At 45.2% G+C, this 22,511-nt stretch overlaps 1 protein-coding gene across 1 annotated transcript in view; it reads right to left on the minus strand.

The window, feature by feature from the left end:
* Window positions 1–9,515, minus strand: part of CCDC198 (coiled-coil domain containing 198) — a 175,650-nt gene extending 166,135 nt beyond the window's left edge. The window contains exon 1 of the mRNA XM_069207443.1: window positions 9,164–9,515. Within this exon, the coding sequence (XP_069063544.1) occupies window positions 9,164–9,383 (220 nt within the window). The 5' untranslated portion in view covers window positions 9,384–9,515. The remainder of the gene's footprint in view (window positions 1–9,163) is intronic.
* Between the last annotated feature and the right edge of the window lie 12,996 nt (window positions 9,516–22,511).

Genomic DNA, 22,511 nt, shown 5'->3' on the forward strand with positions numbered 1-22,511 from the left:
GATCATCGAAGCAGCATTTTACATACTAAACACAATTAGTAAGACTGCAAACTTCAGAACTCAAGAATTGTGGTGTCTCTAGATGTGATTATTAAACGGGCACACAAAGAGACAGAAATAAAAGTGGCAGAGCCACTTACAACAGGCCTGTGTCAGCTTTGGCATATAATGATTGTGTGCTTGTGTGGTATTACCTACTGGTGATAGCTAGTAGGTAGTTATAGGTAGGGCCAACTTTTCCCATAGAGGAAGCATGTTTGTGTTTTGCTAATAACGTTTGTGCCGTTTGACAAATCTTCACACAATTTTCAAAACACATACGGTTCTGGGGTGATTGGTCAAGCGGGGGCTGAGAAAAAGGGGGAGGTCCCAATACACTTTTTCCCCATGTAATGTGTATAGGGATTTTGCAATTTTTATGCATGATACTGCCCAAACTGCTAAATGAACTTCCACCAAATTTGGCAGAATGCTAGATCTTGGTCCAGAAAGATCTCTTTTTGTTACTTGGTGTAAATCTGTTCAGCAGTTTGAAAGTGATTAAAGGAAAAAATATGATATCTAGGGACATGGATCCTTCATGAATCTGCAGGTACCCGTGGATCCAAAGCCCAATGGGAAAAAAAATGTAACCTACTCACACACCATAACCCTGCTGCTGGGAATGGGAGCACGTGGGAGGGTTGGATCAGCAAGGCCCTGAGGCCTACCCCTGCCATGCATGGGCAAAGGCAGTGCATGGCAGTAGTTGTATTAAAGTACAGTATTTATATATTACTTTATGTTAAAAAAACATAGAAATTCATTGAAAAAACCACAAAGGTTATAGGGCTGTTCTGGTTAAGTTGACAGTTTACCCACACAAAACCAAAGAAATTCAGCAGTTATAGTTATAGTTATATTTATCTGAAGAAACTATAACTTATACCATAAACTAACTTGAGGCTACTAGTTGTAGTTTCTTAACAGCACAGCTTTGGGCACCGGCACTCATTCTTTCACAAATTAAGCACTGCAGATGGGGCACCTGCCTCACCCTCCCCTCCGATGCCACTACTTATGAACACTTATCCAACTCAGTTGTAATCAAACTTTTAATCTCATATGGATGAAATTTAGCAGTGCACCTGCCAAGGTATGAAACTGCCACTGAGTGAAACAGATATCTCTCTGGGTTTCACTCAGTGGCAGTTTCATATTTTGGCAGGTCCAATGCTGAGCCATCTCGCCAGCAAAACAGACAGCACAGGTATTTATAGACATTTTGTGTAAATGTTTTGAATGGATAAACAAATGTTGGACAGTACCAGTTTCATCTTTTGTCTTGCAAATAAACACCAGGACTCATTCAGAACTCTGTGATAAAAATCAGACAAAAACCCCCAATGCTCTAATTCTGCTTGTGTCAGGCTCTCGTTGTGTTTTTGCATCCGAATAACACTTCGGGCAGAGTAAGCTGTAATGCATGCTCATGATGTTGCACCCATTTCTGTGTCTGTTATCACAGTTGTCCCACATTTTCTGGTGGATTTAACACTGATGCCACTTCATGAGCACTGACTTGTGGTTGTAGCTCTGAATTGATGAGCTCTGCTCGTGCACTAACTCATAGAGTTAACAACAGTGTTTTAAATATAAATATGAAAATATAGGTACTCACTATCCCAGAGGACCTATTTGCTACTGAGAAGTGTGGGTATTCTCCTACTCAAAGTATTGCACCTGTGCTAAGAAGTGCAGGTACTCTCACTTCAAATTTAAAAAGTGCAGGTACTAAGTACCTGTGATTACACGTCCATACTGCAACCACATTGAAAAACAGGTGCGTGCGCACATACACAGATACACACACCCTTTAGCATATCAAATAATATCATTAAAGTGCTTAATTTGAGTAGGTGGGTGCAGGTGGGGCCCATCAGCACTCATATTTGGGAACAAAACTTATTTTTAATCATCAGACTTTGACCCAGAACAAGAGAGAGAGAGGCAGAAAAGGGAGAGGGAGGGGGAAGAAGAGAGTGACAGAAAACAGTGACATAGGGAAATGCAGCGATGAAAAGTAATCTGTAAGAGTGAAATAAAAGGGTAGAATGTGTAGAGTGGTGGACGAAAGAGGCATGAGGTGGAATCAATTAGACAGCCATAGTATTGGGCAATCACAACATTTCTCAGAGCTGGCTGTGGGCTTCCGAGAAAAACTTTGTGCCTAGCACTTATTGTTTTACAAATTAGGCATTGGATCATTGCACAGAGTGGCAATCATCAGAAGTGATAATTTCCAAAGACGAACTTAGAGGCATTCATGCTCTCCCACAACCCTGAAGAAGTTGCCATTAGTGAACCAAGAGGAAATTGATTTGTCTTGTGCCCCTCCGTATCTGCCTTAGGATGTTATCATAGCTATGGCAACTTTATAGTCTATTAAGCCGTGTACAAAATGGTTTTGTACAGAACACACTCCAACATATGTATTTCTAGGTGCTCTCATGAGGCGATGAAGGAAATAGAGGCACAGTGAAATAAATTAATTACCTGGGGGACCCCATGGTGTGGTCAAGTGAGGAAGCTGGGATTGATACCAGGCTTCCTGGTTTCACTTTGTGCAATTAAGCCACTATCTAGGTATTTCTTTTTCACTACTGTTGTACAACAAAGCTTAATGCACTAAATCTGTGTACTTTGTTAAATAAATACACAAGTTACATGTGAAATGAGATTGACACAAGAAGCCTTGATTTAAAAAAATGGATGGTTAGAGGAAGGCGGTATACCCTATTTTAATATTGACATTACCTACTTCCGCTAATTACGAAGGAGATCATTGTAGTAGAAGCTTAGTTTCTCAGAGAAGGCAATTGCACCAGCAAAACATTCTGGGCAACGCAACTGTGTTACATGTCTTCACACCAGCACATATGAAGCACAGCAAGTGAAGTGCAGAAGTCGGCATTTTGCCTTTTTAGGTCGAGCCTAGGCAGTGCACAGGCGTTGTCTCATGTCATGTTGTAAGCTACATCTGTGGGCTTTGTCCACGCCCATCTCACGCCCATCACTTTAATTTGTTCCTTGGCCTGCCTTTCAAAATTCTCTTGATTTCATAGGAAAATGCTTCACGTTTGTCATGCATATAGGTTGCTTTGTTACCACTTTGCAGATTGACCCTGTTACATGGATAATTGCACGATCCGCCATATAGCTCATGTTTTTTTCTTTTACCTCGCCGCTTCACGCTGCATGGCAGTATGTTGTTTCTTTCTCTTCCTTTTTTTGGGCATGCCGCTGTTTCTTTGTGGTGTCTGAGTGCTTTACATGAGGACGTGAAGTTTCATATAGTGCGTACTCGATCAGAAGAATGCTTTATATAACTACGCATATAGCACAAACTCGTTTGGAAGAGATCTTCACATCACTACGTGACATTATATATAGCACTACCTAGAACTTATGTTTATTTTCAAGCACCATATTACTCTTTTCTCCCCTCCCTCATAACCTAAATGCACAGCATAAAACTTTCACAAAATGGGTACCGGGCTTGATTTTTCAGCACCGCGCCCAAACGTCATTAAGAATGTGTTTAATTAAAGATTGCAGGGTGGAGTACTTTATTCGGCCAAAAGAGGTCCTAAGGGACTCCTAGGGACAGCATGTGGTACTGCACCCTTCTCCTGCTTCATGACATTAGAACAGTAAATGTTGCAGGTTTTTTGTCAGATAGTATATTATAAGTGTAAAAGCGTTAATGTAACCATGTTTTTCCTGATTACATTACACATGCTTTACTTAACCTTGTTTTTTTTTGGTCCATGCTATACAAAGTGTTCCCACTGTAGTTAACACTGTCCGTAAATAGATGTCTCAAATGTGGCATAGCTCCAAGCTGCTCCCTTTGTAACTGGAGAACAAGGTTCAAATATCAGCATCATTTCATCATGTCGTGAATCTGGGCAATACACTTAATCTCTCCGCACCCACCAAAAAATGAATCTGTGCTTGTGTAATATAGTTGGAGCTCCTGTAAAGCGCTTAAATGCCTGCTGGTCGAGTTCCTGCCATATAAAACTGCAAAATAACTGCATTGATTTTGAAGAAGATTTTTAGCCATAAGTCATCCAGCACCAAGAATTCACATAGATGCTGAGCTTGAAGTCACTTTAAAATGTATAATGTATACCCTATCATCCTTTGTGTCATGGAATGGTGCTTTCAGTTGGGTATGGTGCGGTGTCTGTCGGATTTCACCAGGAATTTTTACACACAGTCAAAAAACGCGTCCACACTCTCTCCCTCTCTCTGTTTGGAAAGACTTCAAAGTGTTTGGTCATTTCACAAAGTAATATGCTTTATCCCACTTACTACTCCTATAAATCTGCATTCTTCTCACTTTCGACTGTTTCTTAAGCCCCTTTCGTTCATCCTGTTTACCCTATAATAGTATGTTTCAGCCACTGAAAGCGTGGGATGAAAAAAGTGTGTTTACACAGATTAGCGCTTGTCACGTTGATTAAAAGCCACCCCTCCAGTTCCAGCTTCTTCTTAGTAACAGCAGCAAGGAGATGTCAGGATGTTGCTACTTATTTTTTTTTTCCAGCCAGCATATTACTCATGTCTCCCCTCCCTCATAACCTGAATGCACAGCACAAAACCTTTCACAAAACGGGCGCTGCACTTCATTTTTCAGCACAGTGTCTAAAAGCCATTGGGGATGTATTGAATTCAAGATTGCAGGGTGCAGAACCTTATATGACCAAAGAGGTCCCAAGGGACACCTAGGGTCAGCCTGTGGTACTGTACCCTTTCCATGCTTCATGCACATTAGAAGGTAAATGCTGCAGGGTTTTTTCAGCCAGGATATTATAAGTGTAAAAGCGTGAACGTTACATTTCACATGCTTTACTTAATCTTGTTTTTTTTGGTCCATGCTATCCAAAGCGTTCCAACTGTAATTAATACTCTCTGTCAACCGATGTCTCAAATGTGGCATAGCGCCAGAGCTGCTCCCTTTGTAACTGGGGAACAAGGTTTGAGTGTCGACATGGATTCCCCTTCCCATGATTCCGGGCAATTCACTTATTCTTCCCGTGACCCCTATAAAATGAATCTGCAGTTGTGTAATATAATTGCTGCTCCCATAAAGTGCTTCAATGCCTGCTGGTCGAGCTCGCGCTATATAAAACTGCAAAATAACTGCAGTGATTTTGGAGACGATTTTAAGGTGCTTTCATTCAGGTATGGTACAGTGTCTGTCGGATTTCACCAGGAATATGTTACACACAGGCAAAAAAGCGTCCACACTCTCTCTGTTTGGAAAGACTTCAAAAATGTTGGTCACTTCACAAAGTAATGTGTTTTAACCCACTTACTACACCTACAAATCCACATTCCTCTCTCTTGCCACTGCCCCATAAGCCCTTCTCCTGCACTCTTCTTACCATATAATAGTATGTTTCAGCCACTGAAAGCATGGGATGAAAAAGTGTGTTTGCACAGATTAGCACTTGTCACATTGATTAAAAGCCACCCCTCCAGTTCCAGCTTCTTCTTAGTAACAGCAGTGAGATGTCAGCCATCACGACTCAGTTGTGCCCCATGTAAAGCACCATGTCTGCTGTAAACTCTTTAGCAAACCCTTTTCAGGAGGAGAACCACCTTCATAAAATATACTCTCCCAGCTACTGACAACTGCAGCCTAATCCACTTCCCAATTTGTGCAGCCACATTTATCACACTTTTGACCTAGTTCTCCCTGGGGCATCTTAAGGATTTGGGGGGCCCTGGGCTAAACATATTTTGGGGGCCCCTGTTTATAACAGATTTGAATTTATGATTCAGTTCCAGCTCTTTCCTGCCCTCTTTGGCCACTTCACTGACAATGCACAAGCACACCTGTCTAAATTCTTAATGTGTTTACATCTAATATTCAGGGATAGTGAGGTGTGTTTTCAATACTTGTAACACAGCAGCAGCTCACTAATATTACTATAAATAATCTCCGTGACACCCTCCCATTTGTTTCTCAAATGTGAAGTCCTGTTTTGGTCTTAAAGAACGTTTTTTATGGATGCTGCATGAAACAAACACAACATTTCTCTGAAAATGTCAGTAACAGTCCCTCACGCATCACCCACATTAACATTTTTACAGGAAAACGGTATTATAAACAATCTAAGAAATGTTCAAGGTCATCAGAGCAAGACTCTCTGCAGTAAATGGAAGTGCTTTAGTTGTATGCATGGACACTGGAATTAAGTGGCAGGGAGGACCACATTATGCACAGTGTTGACCACTTTATGTGGCAAGAAAAGTCCAGTTATGCATTTACAAGGTCAATAGCTCTAACTCAAGCATATGCTAGATCTATTGCATTGCAAATGCTTGTTTATTAAACCTTGGAGGTTGGGGTTTGAATCATCCACAGACCTATGAAAGTACTGAAGGAGAACAATCATCCATTTAAAAAATAAGCTTAAAAATCAATAATATAATAAGCACTTTTACAGCACTTCCCCTGATACTCAGTATCTGCCCAACTCAGCTTGTTTTTGGCCGGAGGCTGCAAAGGGACCTCAAGCCAACTAGATCCCAGGCATCTGTTTAGAGCCATGTTTAAGCATTCAGTGACTTGCCCACTTCTATAGCTCATACACAGAGCAGCAACCAGAGCTCTGTGGTCCTGAGCTGTGCTTTCTTCAGCTCATGCACTAATTCAGCTAACCAGTGGTGGCCCTCAACATTTTAAACAAACACAACACCAGGATTGGAATTGCTCAGGGTGTGGTGCATGTGTTTTCAAAACCTTTTGGAAAAGGCTGGCATCTGTGAGTCTGCTAGAGCATAGCTACTTAGGCTTTAACTGGGTTGCTCAAAATAACACTGACCTACTAAGTAAATCTTCTTCTCAATATGTGGAAAACTAAAGAATCAACACAAGCTCCTGCAATTTGTAAATTGACCAAAACTTTCATTTTGCTCCATTTTCACGAATTTCTCTTGAAATTGTACTCCCTGCATTCAAGTCTCCTATTCTGCATAGGATTTTCTCTTCAGACCTTTATAGTGTGACCCTTAAGTTGGTATTGCCTAGCTGTGGTAGAAAAATCTGTTTCCGACAATGTAATTTTCTGACATAGTCATTCAATGTTTACACTGGCGATAGGAAGCATAGAACAAGAGCCATTCTTGAGTGTGTGCGTGTGTGCATGGGAGAGAGAACGAAAAAGTGCAAATTCTTGTGAGAACCAAGAGGTGGGAAAGTGAATGATATGAGCAGGAAGAGATACAGTGTGAGGAAGCTTAAGGGAGAGAGAAGGGCAATAAGTGTAGCTTGCGAGCGAAAGGAGGAGATGAACAAAGGGGGCAATATGTGTAAGTCTGTGAGAGAAGCATTTAATTGAGAGGAGAGGGTGTGACAAGGTGTGAGAAACAGATGGTAAGAGGAGTTTGTGGGACAGACAAAGGACCTTTGAGAGAAGGGTATGAGAAAAAGGTAAGGTGAGAAGATATCTAAAAGGAAGATATGATAAAAGAATGTATGAGATTTGAAAGTGAGATGACTCTCAGGAAGAGTAGTGTGTGTGTGTGTGTGTGTGTGTGTCTCTGTGTGTGTGGTGAGCTTCAGGAATACAGGACAGACAAGACAAACGAAGAGTACGTACAGAAATTGGTGCACAAATAAAAAGTGTGAGAAATGTGAGAGAGGACAGTATGTGAGATAGAAAAAAAGAAGTGGTTGGGTGAGAAAGGAAAGTGTGAGGATCGTGCATTTAAGAAGAAAAAGGAGCCTGCAAGATAAAAAAATAGTTTAAGAGGGTAGCTGAGAGAAGAGGGGGTGGCACGAAACACAGCATTTTAATATGTTTGACAAAAGGAGAACATGAATGTAGATATGAGACATAACCTCACACAAAGTAGGGTATCCATAACAAGGAGATCGTACAACCGGTGAACGGTAGCACTTACTACTGCTTCCTAGTGCTAGATGTGGAATTCATTGATAAAGCATCCTATGTGAGTGCATGAATGTATGTTAATTCTATAAAACGTTTGTCTGTTTCTTCCAGGAGTCTTAGACTTATTGTATGTTTTTGTATATTTACATACAGCGTACGACAGTGCTTTAACTGCTCTCATCCTTCCTTAGTGTGCTAGCTATCTGTGTTGTACCCGTCTTGTATGTGTGAGAGAATTGTGGGATCTTCTTACGACTACCGCCACCTGTTCATTACTTAATTTTGTGTTAGAGAAGATTGCGCTGTTGCTGGCCTAGTACTTTTGTTGTGTTGTGAAGCTCCGAAGATAACTCACCTTGCCAATGCTTGTTCTATTGCATGTTGTGAACGAACAAGTGAACCCTAACGAAAAATGTGAGCCGATTTTAATTTTGGTTTTTCATGTGTAACAGCAGCTTTCGAAATGAACTAGTCGACTTTATGAATTTTGAAAAAAATAATGGACAGATGGTTGTATGTCCCATATTACACCTTTTAACCACATATCCTGCGGACAGGCTGTCACCCACTGCTGCTGCTTGTCCTCTTCTTGGGAAAGAAGATCCTCAGACGCATACAGTGGGGCCACAGGCCACTGCATTTGCTCCTGGTACCCACTAAAGACACACAATATTTTCCTTCAACCACCACAAAGACAAAAGTTAGAAGTTGCTCCATTTGCAAATGTGGGTCACGTTTTTTTAGCACCCAATTCACAAATGCCATTTTCATTTTTGTGCCCTTGCTTATTTTCCGCCCTGTTGCAACCCTGATGAAATATAAATCGTGCAGTGCTGAATGAACGGTGTGCCAATTTTAGCACTGAACACATTTAAAAGAGGGTAGGCTGTATTTTTTATATGTTTAAAGGACTGAAGCACAGACATATACTGTCATCGGTCCAACGTGTCCATTGGTGCTTAAAATACAGCTAAATGTTGTTATTTCTTTGCATAGTTCTTGAAAAAATCACAAAAGTGTATTTTACAAATATGCATTAACTCATAGGCCTAAAACAAGAAACGGACCCTACATATTTGTAGGGTTATTCAAAATGCCAGGTACTTAACACTGCCCTTTAAGAATGTTTCCATGTGTTAACCGGCGACAGTAAACATACAGCATAATTCCAGAGGATTTCCTACAGACATCATATTTTTGTTTTTTATTACCTGCTGAGCATCGTCCGTGCAGAGTCTCCCTCAGAGGCGGAAGCTGTCTTTCATACGTTGAATGAATCTGTGGCAGAGCGTCAAGAGAGCGCACGGTTCTCGTCTCCATCATTCCACCGAGCTCCCTGTCTGCCATGGATGCTTTGGAGTGGTTCACGTGGGACTGCATCGGAGTCACTTTCGTCACCTTGTGATTCGCCTTCGAATATCCTAGTCCCATTTTCTAACGCTAAGACATTTAAGGATGGCTCCCAGAGTTCTTGCGTAGTGCACAGTCTTGGCATGAGTCGTCCAAGTCAGTTTCAAGGTGGGCTCCAATTCTTTGCTGCGCTCTCTCCCCAGCGTCCTTCAGTGTCTGCCCTCACCATGCGGTCACTTGATGGCAGGGTTCTGGTTCCCATGGGCACTACTCAATGACGCCAGTTAAACATTCACCTGAGAAAGACATCAGTGCAGGGGAAGGAAGGGAACACTCGCCCATTAAATTAATCTTTCATCGGCTTTGAGGGGGGGCGAATTCCAAAGAGAAACCACATAGAAGTGTGTATGGAAGAAAAATAAACATCTATCAGTAACCTGTGGTAGCTACAGAATTATTTAGTGATTTGGGTGCACCTTTTATGAAAACTGATTTAAAATAAGTATTTATTTTATGCAAGACATTCCACAAAAAGCAAACAAGTCCAAGAATGATCCCAAAAATATACAAATATAATATAGAATAATTGTGCTGCCCTATCAATTAAACAAGGACAGCTTCTTGAAACACCCACGTAGGAGTGTTGCTTATAATTCTTGCTGACCTGTGACCATTTCCGGCTTTGAGACGCTATTAAGCCCTCCCGGCGCAGCCTGTGAGCCCAGGCACACTGTGTTACCTTTCTGCACTGGTGTACGCTATTTAAGTATGTGAGTAGTGCATCCACTGCATGTCAACGCTCATGCCTGCCAGGTACAGGACGGGAGTGACAGTATTAAGGGCATGCTGCCACTTCAGTTTGCAATTTACTTCTCTACAGACCACATCAAGAGAAATATCTGCACGCTGCAGAAACCACTTCAACCCCTCCCCCCATTCTCCACCCACACCTCAGATGATTACGGCTGACCATGCTAACCTTTCTGTGACCGTGATCGATTCTAGGCCCTGAAAAAGGCCCAGGTTTCACAGACCACCGGGTTAAACACCGCGTTTGGCTAATCCACTAAGTAGAGAAACAATTCAACATGTGTGAAATGAGTAAGAAATCAGAATGACACACCTTCTGTAGCCTAAGAAAAGAAGGCTTCCCTTGTGAAAACTACAAACTGAAGAATAAAAACAAATTCTGACACATTTTTGTGCTATGTTTGTAAACTATATTATCAGTGGGATAGTGAACCAATTACTTCCTAGTAATCTTCATTGGGACAGAGTGACACAACGAGACCTGTTTGTGTGTGTAAAAGGCTGCTTTATTGGAACAGGTGCCCCTAGGCCTACCCCCTAGGCCTTTGCCTTACAAAACTAAAACCTCACTAGACATCGAATCACCTGCCCCCGCCCCTTCCCCACCCCTACCCCGGTCCCTCCCCCCCCTTTTCTCGACCTGTCTTTTCCTTCCTCTCGTCTCCATTACTTCTCCCCTTGTTTGAACCTGTCCGCTACTGAGCAGTCACCTGCCTGTCCTTGTCTAATTATTGTTCCCCCCGTCCTAATACCTGACTTTCCCTGCCAGCTCCGTCCTCCCCCGAGCTTTCAATAGCTGCCCTGCAGCTGTCCCCGCCCTGGCACGCACCTGTCCAAGCGACTCCTACCTACCGCCTTCGGACACCTGTTCCAAGAAAACCCCCCAACAAACCCGCCTAGTCTGAGGGAGGGAGGGAGGGAAAAGCCAAACCAGAGCCTGCCTAACGCCCGGCCACCAGGTCACCTTCCCAAAATGGTGCCTGGATTCATAAAATGGCCGATTAAATAACTGGCCCACCCACCCAGAACTGACACCCGGGGAGACCAACCATGTCCCTCGGGTCGTGCCACCTGTCCCAAAAACCCCGGGGGGGGAACTCCTCGTTCCTCGTCTTCCCCCCGAGGCCCCATTGGGACAGAGTGACACAACGAGACCTGTTTGTGTGTGTAAAAGGCCGCTTTATTGGAACAGGTGCCCCTAGGCCTACCCCCTAGGCCTTTGCCTTACAAAACTAAAACCTCACTAGACATCGAATCACCTGCCCCCGCCCCTCCCCCACCCCTACCCCGGTCCCTCCCCCCCCTTTTCTCGACCTGTCTTTTCCTTCCTCTCGTCTCCATTACTTCTGCCCTTGTTTGAACCTGTCCGCTACTGAGCAGTCACCTGCCTGTCCTTGTCTAATTATTGTTCCCCCCGTCCTAATACCTGACTTTCCCTGCCAGCTCCGTCCTCCCCCGAGCTTTCAATAGCTGCCCTGCAGCTGTCCCCGCCACCAGAAAAAGGCCCCTCTTTTTCTGCCCCCCCCCATGGGCTCCTGTAGAAGACTCTTGACCTGCTCTCTCAGCTGCAAAAGGTATAACTCCATCCCCAAGAAAGATAAGTGAACCCCATCACCCCTAAAGAACTCCATATCCTCGAAACGTATGTCCCCGTGTTCCATGAATGATATCCCCTGACCCGCGCAAAAACCCTTCATCTCTTTATTAATCTTACGTCTGGCCCTCTCAATGGCCCCCGGTTTCCTGGCCCCTCTCCATACCCGCCGCGGTATAAACGCCGTGAAAACAATGTGACACCCCTTCCACTGCTCACTGACCAACTGCAAATCCCTTTTCATAACCTTCAGTAAGCTCAAACCTGTTGATCTTACCAAATCATTCTCCCCTAAGTGCACACAAAGGAGATCCGGGCAATGCCCCCTCCCCCTCATGTTCTCAAGCCGAGGAACTAGCTCTTCCCACCTCATTCCCCCTTTACCGCTCCACGTCACCCTGTAACGCTCCTCATCCAAACCCAAATTGCCCCCCGCCGCAGTTCTCCTTGCTTGACGTTGGGCCCATTTTATGAAGGAGTGCCCAATCACCCATATCTCCAAATGTGCCGCTTCTGGCCCCAGGACCACACCTGCAAAAGAAAAATAAATGTGAAAACATACAACTTCACCCCGGCCCTCACCAATCACCGCGCACACATCGCCTAAAGCAGTCCGACCGCCATCTACCCAACGCCATCATCTCCTCCTTGTCCCAACCTTTGGCTCCTGCCTCTGTAGCCACCCCTATCCAAAACGAATGCGTCCCAAACCTTTCTGCATCACAACCTAAGATGTCCAAACATTTTCTCAACACCGCCAGAAGCTGTGCCGCCGTCACCCTGCTCCCATCCGCATGACAAAAAACCGCACCTTCCAAAACCGACGACTTCGCCCGAAGTTGCACCGCCAACGTGACCGGGCAAATGTCCTTAAAGGGGTACCGCCGCAGCACAACCGTAACCCCGGCACCTTTCTGATCCGTCTTTGATCGCCGAACCCACAGTGCCAACCCCTCCTTTACCGCCCGAACCTCCCTCCATAAGATGCCCGCTTTTCCGGCGAGACCCAGTAGCTCCGATACCCGAAACGCGCCAAAAAACATCCACGACATCAGAGCTCGGAAGATAATGGCCTCCTGATCGTTATAACACACGTTTCCCAGCGTCCTTATCAAACGTTTTAGCAATGACAGCGAAATCGGCTGCCGCTCTCGAACTTTCTGCCCCAACGATTTTTCCCAACCCTGCAAAATTCTCACACCCAGTTCCCCCGCCGATGGCTGGTAACCCCAGACCAACTTACCCATGAACCCGATCGCCGACAACTTACCGGAAATCGTGACACGCGCCTGACCCTTACCGATCAAATCCATAATGAACTGTATCACATCCTCCACCACCTCTTCCTGACGTTCCCGCCGCCGAGCCCCAGATCCCAGAAACTCCGCCCATGCTTTCGCATAAGCGCTCCGCGTAGACGGCGCCAGAGAGTTCATAACCAATCGAAGCATCCTGGATCGCCTACTTTCCACAATGCCTCCGGCATGCGAATTCTTCTCAAAGCCGCGCCCGTGGTTAATCCATGGAAACGCTCACACTGTGAACGAGACAAAGCATCCGCAATGTCATTATTCACGCCCGGTACATGCTTCGCGCTGAAATGTATGTCATTTCGCAAACATAGAAGGACAAAAACCCGTAACAGCTGCAACAAGCCTGCCTCCCTCGCCGACTGCCGGTTGACCATCTGCACGACCGCCAAATTATCCACCCGAAACAACACCCGCGAATGCTCCAATTCCCCGCCCCACAAACACACCGCTACGATCAGCGGAAAGAATTCCAAAAACGCAATGCTACGGCCGCCATGCTTCCACTCCCGCGGCCATTCCTCCGCGCACCAGCGCCCTTCCCAGTACAAGCCAAAGTCTGCCGATCCCGCCGCATCCGAAAACAGCTGCGCATCCCATTCCCACTCCCGCCATACCTTTAATGGGATCCCATTGAATGACTCCAAAAATTTTACCCACATGGACAAGTCCGCCCGCACTCCCACCTTCAACCGCACATGGTGGTGAGGGAGTGTCTGCCCCGCCAACGCTAGGGATAGTCTCCTGCAAAACGTTCTCCCCGCTCGCACCACCCTACACGCAAAATTCAGATGTCCCAACAACACCTGCACCTCTCTCACCGTGACTTTGCGCCTCCGTAGCATGTCATGTATCCTGCCAATCATGTCCCTCTTTTTATCGGCCGGTAACTTGGCTACTCCTGCCACCGTATCCAGCTCAATCCCCAAAAACGACAGCGCCGTTGCTGGCCTCACTGTCTTTTCCGGAGCCAGGGCCACGCCCAGGTCTCCCATAATGTCCATAAACCAGCTCAGCACCGCCGCACAGCGCGGGCTGTCCGCTGGCGCCGCAAAAAAGAAGTCATCCAAGTAATGTGTTACCTCTTGGTGACCCGTAGCCCTCACGAATATCCACTGCAGGGCCGTGCTAAATCGCTCAAATAGCGCGCACAAGCTGGAACACCCCATAGGCAGTGCCTTGTCCACATACCAGTTTCCCTGAAACTGGATGCCCAAAAGTTCAAAGTCCTCCGGATGCACCGGAAGTAACCGAAAGGCAGACTTAATGTCCGTCTTCGCCATCAAAGTCCCCGGCCCCAGCTGGTCCACCATCTGAACCGCAATGTCCACCGACGCATAGGACACCTTTGTAAATTCCTCTGGGATAAAATCATTCACCGAGGCCCCTTCCGGCCATGACAAATGATGGATTAACCGAAATTGTCCCTCCTCCTTTTTTGGGACTACGCCAATTGGTGACACGATAATGTTCTCCAACGGCCAATGCGAGAAGGGGCCCGCCATGCAACCCTCTCTTACTTCTTTCATTAGTTTTTCTTGAACCAGCACCTCCCTTCCGCGCACCGATCGCAGGTTTTCAGCCCACCGACGCTCCCGCGGACCTTGGTACCCCAGCCTAAACCCCTCCCGAAAACCCCGAACCAATAGCTCAGCTTCCCCCTGCCTGTCATAGCCCACCAGCCATGTCCGTAACCGATCCAATTTAACTGGCGTAGTAGCCTTTTCCTGCCACCCCTGGCCGCTGTCGTTGCCCCTCCTTTCCTCCGCCAGTACCCCCTTGACTCCCGCTCGCTGCTCCCCCTGAACTGGTGGAATTCTGTTGGCCACTGCATGCTGTGACCGGGTGTCTACCCGCACACTTGGTACACTCATGCCGAAACTTGCAGTATTCTCTGGAACATATTCCTTTATTATAGTCCCAGCACGCTCCCGACCTTCCGGACCCTGTACTGTTATACGTATTGGGGCTGGACCCCCCGGACCCCACCCCTTGGGTGGGGCGCTCTCGAAAGGGGCGATATATTATAGGCAACCCACTAGCTGTGAAAACCGTTTTCCCAAATTTGGCTGGCCCCATAGTGTGCTGCCACAAGTCTGTGTCAATCTCCCCCCACTGGACCTCCCCGTCCGCGGCCATGCGCGCCCGAAACTCCTCGTCGTATTGACGCCATGCATAACCACCATAATTAAGCTGAGCTTTTCTTATGATGTCCATATATTTAAATAACGATACGGACCTCTCCGGGAATCGCTTGCAATATACGTTAGCGAATATCAGAAACCCCGCTGTCCAATTATCTATCGTGACCGGTACCTTCGGCCGCTTAGAAAGCTCCCATTCTTCCTCCTTGGAGCCCTCCTTGGCCCTGATCTCTCTATGTAACAATTTTAATATGTCCACATACTCTCCCTTCCAAATCTTCTCTTTTGTTGCCGGCATCAAATGCGCCCCCAGAGGTTTTGCCGTGCCCATATAGGGCAACCTCACCTTTTTGGACGACGGTTCACCCTCCCTTTCTTCCTTCGCTCCCTTCTCCGTCCCGGGATCCGCCGCACCTTCCCCTTCTTTTGTTGCCCTCAGGCCCTGTCCTTCCCCTGATACCTTCCCGTCGCCCTCTGTCGATACTCCTGCGTCCTGCATATACACTCCCTTCACTAAGCGCACCGACTCCTCTTGCGCCTCCAACGCCACCGATATCATCGAGCATGACGAAATCTTACCTGGAGACAGCAGCGGGGGCCGCTCCTGTACCGTCCGCGCTTCTCCACCTTTACGCTCTCTGCCTCCTTGCCGTGTACCCGACCGTTGAGCCTGCAATAACTGACGGACAGAGTTAGAAGTTCCCCGCCCGCCTCTTTTCCACCACTCATCCTCACTGCCACTGTTAATCAATTCACCCTCCTCTAGGCTCTCATCCGACCCCTCTTCTCGCCCAACCGCACTCACACCCGAAACACCGCACCTCGCGCAACCAGAATACTTCCCTCTGTCTGTTGTCCGCCTTCTTGATGAACCCGGACGTCGCTCTCCCCGGGCGGCGGCGACGGGGGGTGACCGACCCTCTCCTCCAGACCGCCCAGCGTAAGCGTCCGCAGCTCCCAAACACCGCCTGCTCCGTCCTGGTGATGCCATCCGGCTAGCCGCCCAAGGGCCAGCCTTCCCTTCCTCCCAGCGCACTCGAGCCGCGTCCTGCTCGCCTGGGTCGTCGTCCTCGTAATCCAGAGGCCCCTGCCAAACAAGGTCTGGTGTGCCGGGGGCCGAACCAATATCCCACTGACTGTAATCCTCTGGCCCACCCTCCCCCCCTGGACCCTCCTCACCAGACCCCTCTCCCAAATCCAGGACCCCCCATACTTGCGACACCTCCCTGCCTGCATTGCCGTACACCCCCTGGGAACTAACTTCCGGGGCGCCATCCTCGTACCACCTACCCCCTGGGGAACTCCCCCTTTCCTCCTCACTGCTCCACTGGAGCATTGTAGGCCATTTCTTTGACACCGGTACCTTGGGATCACTTTCTGACAACGGCTCAAAACGTGCACCCTGTGGAGCTGCAACTGCTTCTGATGACCTGCCCCCCGTCCCAATGAGGTCCCCTCCCTTCTCACTCGGGCCCTGCCCCTTCTTTTGACTCACTATCGCCTTTTTTACTGTCTCATAGGGCCCGTTGCTGCCTGAAGAACCTTGCACTGGCCTGGGGGCGGGCGCGCGTTGCGGCCGCGAGCCGGCCTTCCCCCGGCCTATATTACCAGAGGGGTTTTCCCTTCCCTGCGCGACAACCTCTCTCCTTTTATTTCCCCGGCGCACCGACACCAAGGGCCCCGCCTTTGCCCTTGATGCCGGAATCCGGCCCACGCCGTGCGAGCCCTGCCCCGCCCCCGGGAAAGCCTCGGGGAACCCCGGCCCATCGCCCTCCCTCGGGGCCTCCCACTCTCCGCCCACGACCCTCCCGTCGAACCCGCCCCCCGGGCCGCCCCACTCACCTTCTTAACTCCGGAGGAATGTGGCGGGGAGCATGCGGCAACCGCCGCTGCGACTCCCGCGGAGGCCCTGCGCGCCGGGCGCTCCGGCGCCAAGGCCCCTTCCACCAGCAAGTCAAGCCGGCCCGCTTGGCGTAACAGCGCCACGGCCTCAAGGATTTTTGGATCCTGTTCCATCGTGACCACGAGACGCCTGACTCCGCCACCTAACAACACTTAATGCTTCCCTGAGGTAATCCGCCTAGTTAACGCGCGATATTACCAGAAATCTAATTAATTCTTTCTTTTTTTTAATTTTTTTTATGAAAACCCAACACTAACTGCCATGTGAAAAGCCAAACCAGAGCCTGCCTGACTAACGCCCGGCCACCAGGTCACCTTCCCAAAATGGTGCCTGGATTCATAAAATGGCCGATTAAATAACTGGCCCACCCACCCAGAACTGACACCCCGGGAGACCAACCATGTCCCTCGGGTCGTGCCACCTGTCCCAAAAACCCCGGGGGGGGGGAACTCCTCGTTCCTCGTCTCCCCCCCGAGGCCCCATTACCACCTACAAATTTTGGTGCATTACACTCATGTTAAATAAAGAGTGGAGAGCCTTACCTGTCCCAATCGAGTGTCACTGCGGACTTTATACATACATGCGCAGCCCTACCCATCCTCCATCCTCACAGTAGGCTTTAAGGTACGATACTGCGATCAGGAAAGGGTGTATGGTTAGTCTTGTTGTAATACATGAATGTACTGTATTTGCTTTTAAACCGATACAGAGTGCTACGTTGGGGATTGTTACACGATGCATCTCATGAAAGAAAAAAAAGAAAAAACAAAACATACAGCGCTGCGTGTTAGGGCTCCGAATGTTATGGTCTCTAATTTTGTTATATAGCATTGCAGTACTCTTATTTAGTTTTAAACAGATTGTCAAAACAAACAATCCATTTTGAGTCTATACTACCTGCATGTTCTGGGCAGTGCAGTTATTTTTTGACCTGCGCACCAATCTCCCTAGTTATTGGCTAATATATTTGTCTGTCTGACTACCTTGCACAGATTTGTGCGGACCATCCAGGTGGCTTCGTTCTTTCTTCAAGTTAAATGTTCTTTGTACTCTGCCTCAAGGTTGTCCTTCCACGTATTTGTAGGAGACATCACATCTTACGCTGGTTCAAATTTATTTTGGCATGTATAACACTTGTGTCATGCAATCAAAGTATTGATTGTGTTTGTGATGAGGCTGTTCTCAGATTATGGCTATGATTTATCCTTGTAAGTACTGATTAGCTTAAAGCCAATCAAAGTACATAATTTTGGTATTTCACTGCATTTCCATATGTAATAATAGTAGTATACTGTAGGAACACAGAGCACCAAGAGAGGAAAATGTTGAAGCCGAAAATAGAACAGGAAATGCCAAAACTTACAGCGAAGACTGAGGAAGAAGTTCACCAGAAGGGATTTCATGACAATTTTCCACTTTGAGCTTTTTTCTGAAAATGAGGGAAAAGCTATAGACATTTCATTCTATGATAGACTTGTTAAGAGGCTAGGAGACTCCACAGTCAGGGCGCAGATCTCTCATTGTAAAGTGTAGGGAAAAGCTAAAAACATTACACGTGAAAATAAATATTACAACTATTTTTAAGCTAAAAAGCAATGTAAATTCATTTTATATTTACTTTAACTATAAGACAAAATGGAAAAAAAATCGACATCACTATTAAATGAATGTAAATTTACATTTCAATTAATATAAATATGTTATAGTAAATAAAAATATTTTTTCTGAAGTTTAAATTGAAAAATACATTTCCACCTGAAGAAAAAATATTTAAAAATATTAATTATTAGTTATTAAAAGTGATGTATAGATTCATTCAAATTAATGTTATTTTTTAAAACGTGACATTATATTTTAAATTAAAAAAAAGTCTAATAACTATTTTATAGCACAATAAATATATAGAAATTGTAATATATTTTAGCATTAAGTTCTATGTATTTATACTTTAGACTTTTTATATAATCTAGATGAACATTAATTCCTGGAGGGTTTAATTTTAAGTCCCTACCTCCGTTATGTGCTGTGGGAGGGTGTGTAGTATCAGTATAGTGCTGGACTTACTACAAAAGTACGTTACTGGAAAAGTGTAGGTTATATGTGTAAGTTACTACAAAAGTGTAAATTACTACAAAGGTATAAATTACACATGTAATTGCAAGTTGGTCAATCAGGTCCAAAGACATAAATTAGAGGTCGTTAATGGTCATGAATTTGAAATGGGTGGTACACAAGAAGGAATTTTTTGCTGTTTAGTCAGCCTTGAAAGTTTTTTTTCAGCTTGTTTGAAACCATCTTTAGTATTTAAATGGATCACAAACCCTGAGATGGCTGAAAGGAGATAATCCAGATTTTCTCCAGTGGGCCTTCTCTTCACAGGGATTGGTTGTCACTGCGGACATCATAGCCACACATTCCCATAGAAAAGCAGGCAAACTTTCAAGGAAGTTCAAACGATTAGATGAACATGACTCTTCTGGTAGCAAGTAATTACTTCATTTGGGTCTAATCTTAGAAGGGCGAGATGTAAAGATGAATATCCTCAATATTCTGTGCCGCTGCAAACTCCCCACCGTTTTCCCTTTGGTACCTCAAATTCCAAAACCTTTTTGTATTTAGCAATCTCTGGTGGTGCACTAGGACATTTCTTGTTTTCTGAGGTGGGAAAGCCTTTATTTTTCAGGTAGCAATCCTCAACCTCTTCTAGGCAAACCACAACTGCTAGCACCAATTACAAGCTGTGCGGCATCCTAATCAAACATAGGTTTAGTAATCTTGGGAGGATTGGGGCCACTTCATGCTTATATTCTAAATGTGTGAGGAAGATGTAGTTTGCAATCAGCAGCAGATTAACTGTCCTTAGGTTTGCCCTTAACTGATCATAAGTATCTTTATCATTTTCAGATTGTTGCTTGCAAGACAGAGGACAACTTTCAATCACAGTACACACAAGGACATCCCTTCATTTATTTCTTCTTTGTCTTCTGTTCCTTTGGTTACAGGACTTACCAGAAACAGAATACAGAGGATTCCCGCCGAAGGGATTTGTATATGAGCAGCAGCACATGGATATTATGGGAAACGGGCAAAGGGTGACCTTCCAAGAAGGCCTTCTGAAGAGGAAGAAGAGGAAAATATTGGCCCAACTTGATTGGTTGGTATTGCAAACATTAATGATGCCTCAAACCTGATTGACAGTAGATGAGGACTTGGAAATTTGAGTTCTAAATACTAACTTTATTTCGGCTGGAAGCCATAAAAGTAGACAATACAAAAACATAACAAGATTGTGCAACATGTCAGTTATAAGAAAGAAAAAGAAAAAAAGTCCTGAATAATACACGGTTGTGGAAAATGGAGCAAGACTAGCATTATTCTTAAAATCTTAACATCCCAGAAAGTATAAAAGTATTAGGTCATTGTATTTTGACTCCAATCAATTAAAACTTATTAAACTGAATAAATATAATCTAAGACCAATATATTAAAAACACATGATTATAACAACTCTCTAGTTCTTATCTCCCATATATTCTACAAGTACCTAACCGCTGAGGGAACAATTTTGTCATTTATCTCAGTTGTTAAGTATAAAAGGAAAGAATTCCATAGTTTACTTTAAGAGCCCTAGATAAATAATAGGGTCACAAAATTGTAGGAAACAAAGCAACCCATCATTATTCTTAAAATCTTAAGATCCAAAAATAAAAATAAAAATAATTAGACCATTGTATCTTTAACTTCAACCAGTTAAGACCTGTTATATTAAATAGGTATAATCTAAAACCAATGTTTTAAAAACGCACGATTATAATAATTCTCTGGTTCTTATGGCCCATGCACTTCGCAAATATCTCGCAACTGAGAAAACTATTTTGTCATTTGTGTCAGTTGTTAAAAGTCGTAATGCTATATCCCATTCCCTTATCCCAACTGACCTACATAACGGAGCAATCCACTTTTTCCTAGGTGCCAGATATCTAGGACAGAAAAACATAAAGTGCGCGAGTGACTCTTTTGTCTTTTGACAGTGATGACAGTATATTAAATTACAGTCCTCCAATCTCCATTGCGCTGTAAATGTCTTGAGCGGGAGGGTCCCTAGTCTGAACTTGATGAATAATGTTTTAGTGTAGGGAGGATTTACATTATCCATGTAGGCCTCAAATTTGGGGCTGCATTTATGGTCTAGAAACTGTAGAGTCAGACTGCCATGATTTTTTAACCAAATTTGGGCCAAAATGTTCTCCCAATAGCACCTTTTTACACGTTCCTGTGTTTCCCTGGTCAAATTATGAGGAGCACTCCACACCTCCTCCATCTTGAGGAATTTGCACGTATCTCTAATGTGTCTGAACCAAGGGATCTTTAGTACGCTATCACTTACGAGAAATTCATCTAATGCTATATGGAGGGTGGACAGATACTCTGAAGTCCAAAGACGAATCCAATACATTAGTGGTCTTAGTGCAATTTCGTTATGTATCTCATTTAGGGCTAAGTCAAATCTGAGGGGGGTAAGAGGGGTGCTCATCGGCAGCTTCAAGAAGTTTCGTATAAAGCGGTTTTCTACCGTGGTCAGACACCTAGAGTTAGTGTGTCCCCAAAGCTCAGCACCATAAATTGAGGCTGCTACTGTCACTGCTTTGTAAACAGTGATGGCAGGTGTTATCTCCCCTTCCAAAGTATTGGCAATTTTCCCTATCACTGTTGACCTCGGCCTAAGTGCTGTCAGACTCTTCCCGATCTGTGCCGACCAACGTTGGTCGTCGCTTAACCTAATCCCCAAATAATCAAATTGGCTGACTCTCTCCACTGGTTGGCCTGCTATCGTCATTTTCCCCCTAAATAGTTTATGCGGGTAAAAAGCCATGAACTTCGATTTTGTTGGATTAATTTCAAGTCCTCTATTAGAACAAAAATTGTAATAGGCGTCCAATTCATTTTGTAGGCCCATGGGTGTTCTTGAAATTAATAAAGTATCATCGGCGAACATTAAAATGGGGACGGGGGATCCAGCTAGCCTTGGGGCGTCATGATTACAGTGTAGCAATTGGTCCGCAGCACCATTGATGTAAAGGTTAAACAGTGTTGGTGCCAAAATGCACCCCTGCCTAACCCCTCTATCGACAGGTATAGCTTCCGTTAGATCGCCGCTTTCTGACCAGCGCACGTGAGCATAAGTCCCTTCGTGTAGATATCTAATCAGTCTTAGTAGTTCACCATTGAGTTGATAACTCTCCATAACTTTCCATAATGTATCCCGAGGTACCATGTCAAAGGCAGCTTTTAAATCAATAAAGGCTACATACAAATGGCTTTTATTGAGTGACAGGTATTTCCAGCAAAGAAGGTTAAACCTAAATGCCTGGTCTATTGTACTCAATCCTCTTCTAAAACCTGCCTGAGAATCGGAGAGAATTTGAGAATCCTCTATCCATGTCTGTA

This window comes from Pleurodeles waltl, chromosome 9 (assembly GCF_031143425.1).
Source record: "Pleurodeles waltl isolate 20211129_DDA chromosome 9, aPleWal1.hap1.20221129, whole genome shotgun sequence".
Lineage (NCBI taxonomy): Eukaryota > Metazoa > Chordata > Amphibia > Caudata > Salamandridae > Pleurodeles > Pleurodeles waltl.